General features: G+C 38.1%; 1 protein-coding gene across 1 annotated transcript; it reads left to right on the top strand.

Annotated features, from left to right (window-relative positions):
• The first annotated feature begins 3,696 nt into the window (after positions 1–3,696).
• LOC149156145 (S-locus-specific glycoprotein S13-like) lies at positions 3,697–4,092 on the top strand. The gene has a single exon (XM_089444657.1). It carries the CDS (start codon positions 3,697–3,699, stop codon positions 4,090–4,092), a length of 396 nt encoding a protein of 131 aa, XP_089300783.1.
• Positions 4,093–4,999: the final 907 nt, after the last annotated feature.

Raw genomic sequence — 4,999 nt, 5'->3', positions numbered from 1 at the left:
TGCAAACACAATATCTATAATTCACAGTCAATCAATCACAATTTAACAGAGTATTTCATACCTGGATGCTTTAATTAAGTATCTTCACAGAAATAGATCACCTCTAGGTGTAGCTAGTCATTCCACCCAACTGTGAGATTGTCTTTCGAGACCAAATCTCCCCCCTAGCTGTCTTGCAGGATCACAATCCGCGGCAAGAATTCTCACACAAGGTGCTTAGCTATCTGGTCCTCACCAGACTTAGCCTCTTCTCCTTTCTCTACCTATCCCTACAGCGCAAATTTTTCTCTGCCTCCCCCTTTTTCCCTGGAAGCCCTTCCAGTTAGGGGGAGGTAGTTAGGGTTGCAAGTATATCAACCGCTTTTGCCCAACTTCCTACTCAAGAAGTTGCCAGCACATCAAGAGAACATTTCTTGTTAAAAAAAATAATAAAAGAATTATTAAATTCCAAACGATTAATATTGTCATATTCAGTTTGTCTCTTATCGCAGTAAAATTAAATATTTACATTTCCTTGGGGCATCACATAACTAATAGAGCTATGACTAAAATAAATGCAAGCATCGGTTGAAAATGAATTTGAAAAGGAAGAGGAAGGACGTGGCATAATAAATTCACCATCTAGAGCTAAGAGAATGAGAGGGAGGATATATGGATGTGATCCTTCATACACCTGGATAGTGTCATAGTCCATTGCAACAACATCAAGGGAAACTGAAAAGGAAGCTAGGGGTGATGATGCCTGAGAGTAGGACAATGCTTGAAATGCTTCGAATCTAGCAGTTCTTTTAGATGATGAGGAAGTAATCATCAACAAGAAGAAACCATCCAGTTAGGTTGCATGTCTCATATCCTGCTAGGTCCTTTACTATAATTTGACCTCTGCCCCCACAAAAGACAGATTAAAGAGGAAAAATACCTACTGAACTGCTTTGGATCTATCAATTTTTTCAAATGATGAGGAAAGCTAAATCAATCATCCACATCCACACAATCTCAAAGTCACTAATCGACATGCTTACTAAGTTCATTCACATCCACAAGCCTCTCTTCAAGACAATGGTGTGGAAGGAAAAGTAAATGTTAGCAACCCTCAACTAAAAGTGAAACAATAAATGTTAGCAACCTTCAAACTTCTGCATGTTGTCTGGGCTAGGATAAACTTTATTCAAATATTCATTATGAAACAAATGAGCTTTGATCCTAGCATATGAGCCATTATATAATTTGTTCCACTCTTTACAAAATCTTTTACAGATCACCCCCAGGGAAAAGCCTTCGTCTCACAAAAATATTTTTCATTGTGGAGATCTTGGATCAAAAAGTATGTGTTTCCCAGTTTCTCTAGTGGTTAGGTTAGAAATACAAAATGAAGCCACAATAGTAACAAAAATTCAAATCTCCACTCAACATAAGAAGGCAACCAATTACCCTTATCTCATAATGTTCAACCCAAAAAGAATAGTAAGGAAATGGTTAAGAAACCAGTGAACTTTCCAACAATAAATTTCTTCATTATGCTCAATCCATTGTTGAGTATAAAACAGCAGCAATAGCATCAGCAGCGAATTTTGAGAAACCACCTCCTTCAAAATGCTACTAGATGAGGGAAAATTCAGAGAAATGAAGGGAAGAGAGACCCTTGAATAATCCCCAGGTTTTATAAAAACCTCGCAAAAAGATGACCCTCAGAAGATATGACGAGAATGATAGGGAAAATGAAACCCTAGGTTCGAGGGATCATAGGAAACAAAAAGGCATCACTGAAGGAGTATGAAGACTCAAACTCCATGGAAAATGGTGATAACCCTGAAAAAATTGAAAACCTTCGGAGGTAGAAGAAAAATGACCAGAGGTCGAAACCCTAACTGTATAAAATACTCTGTTTCCACCTGTCGGGCTAGGGTCTGAGAAATGATGCAAAGGGGGAACCATATGAGTAGAAGGTGATAAATTAGTCTAAGTACTGATAGGTGCACTATGATAAATGAAGAAAACCTAAGATTGATGGGTCCGAACTTCAAAGACATTCTAACTATTATAAACAAATTTGTAATTCAAATCACCAGCTCTGATAATTACATTGGAATTAGCTTCAATAAATAGACAGATGACCAAGCCCAGTCTTCAGTGCGGCTCTTCGGTTTGCAAACTCGATAAGAGATCCAGCAGGAATTGCAGGAGGCAGAGGAGGAAATCATCACAGACTAGGATTTTTGTTCCAATTTAGAGGTTATTGCAACCATCGCTGACTGGGTGCCCTATACAGGCCATACGAGGGGGGCATCAAAATTAGTGTTTGAACACTGTGGAGATCTATCGGCGGTCAAAGTTTCTTTCAGGTAAGGACGTCCTGAAAAGAGATGATGCGATGGATGAAATCCTATTGATGTTGGAAGTGATCCAACTGCAATTCAAGGCTACTGTGGGATATAGCATGGCAGGATCCAAGGAGTCCTGATTAATAAAAACCACTAAATTTCAAAAACCCACTAACCTGCAAAACCCTAAACCCTCAAAACAAAACCCTTAACCTACAAAACCCAAAACCTGCCTGAAACTCCAAGTGAAAATTTAACAAAAATTCCAATAAACAAGGTGAGGTGTTGAAAAACACAAGGTGGGGTGTTGAAAAACATATTAGAAATGGTTGGTAGGATTAAAATCCTACCGGATAGAAGCCATGTCCAAGTCCAAAGCTCACCAGACCTTCTCCAGAGCTCGCCACACCTACAACAAGTTGGAAATTAGCAAATGGAGAAACAAAAAAACCTGCAATTACCTGTAAATGCAACCTTCGACCTCAAACTGACTAAAATTGGTAGTGGCTCCTCCCCAAAAAATAGGGTGTGTGAATGAAACAACCACCAAGGAAACCCTAAACCACCGACGGTCCAGAATGAACGACAATTGCTGGCGAAAAACCACAAGAACAATAGAAACCTTGTTCCAACCATGGATGCGTGCAAGCAAACAATGGCAGACATCAGCTCAACAATAGCAGACGAAGCGCATAGGTAATGGAGCCGTCCCGCACCATCGTCGGTGGAGAGCTTCGCCCAAACACCGGACCTGAATAGAAAAACAAGAAGCAAACAACACATAGTGGCAAACAGGGGAAAACAACCGGGCGGAAAGGCAGCAAACAAGTTTTGAAGGGCTAACATGCTGCCCAACACGTGGCAATCCACATCGGACCGTGTTGTACAAGGTAGTGTGTTGTTCATGTAGGTGTAGGTGAGGTGGAGGGGAGTGCGCATAGTTAATGGTGTCCCTCCCCTACAACAAATATTTAAAAACCCAACAACATAGTTACAAAATAAGGAAACAAGTTGTGGCCATGTGCTAGACGCGTCCTTTTATGGTTATCGTCATCCTCCTCCTCAAGCATGGAAGTATTTCACTGACTTATTTGTAAGCTTTTCTCTGCATACACTCCATTAATCCGTGGATCACTCATAGCCACAGAAGCTCTGATACATCTCGGAGCGACAAAAACTCGGAAACCCCGAGTTTTCCACGATAAAACAGGCGACAGATTTCAAGCTTTTGAAGTGAGAATCCTAACTTTTTGGATCCAAAATATACTGTAAAGTTACTTCATGGAGTCCTCGTTTTATGATTCAAAATAAACTGTGAATCCCTAATACCTCTCAATTCATGGTCATGGTGAAGGACTGAGGAAAGGAAAGGTAAATGAAGACAAAATGCCGATGTTATTTGAATTGGTGTTTTGTGGCCTTTTTCACTGCCATTACAGGAGCGGCGCATGATACAATAAATCTAGGGCAGGGACTTACCTTAAACCAGACAATTGTCTCCAAAAATGGCACATTTGAGCTTGGCTTCTTCAGCATGAGCGATGTTGATAAATGGTATATTGGCATCTGGTATGCCGTAATCCCGCTCAGGACCTACGTTTGGGTCGCCAACCGTGAAACCCCTGTCGGCTCTTCTACAGCCCTACAATTCACGAACAATGGCCAGCTGGCCGTCGTGGATGCTCACAACATCTCCGTCTGGGAGACGGGAAACTACCAGAGGGCTTCCCAAGCAGTAATTTTGGATTCCCCTTTGAAGCATGAACTTTGAAGCTTGAAGTTTAAAGCTTGAGACTCACACAACATGCCCACACCCATAAGCTATTGGTATGCTACATAAAAGACTAACTATGGGGATAAAGCAATCAAATTGAAGATCTTTTCAGTTGTCCAATAGAAGTATTAGAATTGACTTTTCTTGTTTGTGTGGGTGAAATAATTATTTTATGTTTGATTTTTGAGAGTTTTATGTCATTTCTTTAGTGTTGACACTTTAGTGATAAATATCAATTTCTATAAAATGGGTCTATTTATTAATTTTATTAGAAAATAGATTAATTTGGTGGTTGGATATTAAAATCTCAAGTGTATTGCTACCATGCCTTTGATGAATTTGAGACATTTATACTTCAACAACTAGGTTTGGGCCTTTGAAAATACATGCCCCATACATTATTATTGCTTGAAATGTTAAAAGATTCACAAACTCCTATTTAAAATTGGGTTTAAATTTATTTCATTATTTATAAGGTCCTCCTTCATTGCAACTCATTATGTTGAAAGTTGAGATGGATTGTTTCTCTTCAAAATACATTATAGTTAATGGGTTTGACCAAGCTACCTGAGATCTTTTTTAGACTAGTTCAACATGATTTGTAAAATATCTATATTACTTAAACAATACCTATAAGTAATTGCACCAAATCATTGACTAATTCAGTAGTAATAATGTGCACAATTGAATATGTTTGAGATTTTTTAAGTAATATAAAACATATATAGCTATAATATTACTTAATTAAACAATGTTTTATGGTCGAGCTAAAAAAAATTCAAATAAAATTTATATTAATGAAAAAATAGTTTTTATATTCATAATAAAGAAATAAAGAAATAATAAAAAACACATGTAATATATAAAATTTAAATGATGGTAAAAAATAAATATCAAACACTGT

Source organism: Pinus tabuliformis, chromosome 9, assembly GCF_031772625.1.
Source record: "Pinus tabuliformis cultivar Carrire ecotype Pingquan chromosome 9, CPIR1, whole genome shotgun sequence".
Classification (NCBI taxonomy): Eukaryota; Viridiplantae; Streptophyta; class Pinopsida; order Pinales; family Pinaceae; genus Pinus; species Pinus tabuliformis.
This window is presented reverse-complemented; position numbering and strand designations above follow the sequence as displayed.

What these genes read in the sequence shown, in the direction of transcription:
- LOC149156145 (XM_089444657.1), top strand. Translation starts at nt 3,697, where the DNA reads ATGAAGACAAAATGCCGATGTTATTTGAATTGGTGTTTTGTGGCCTTT.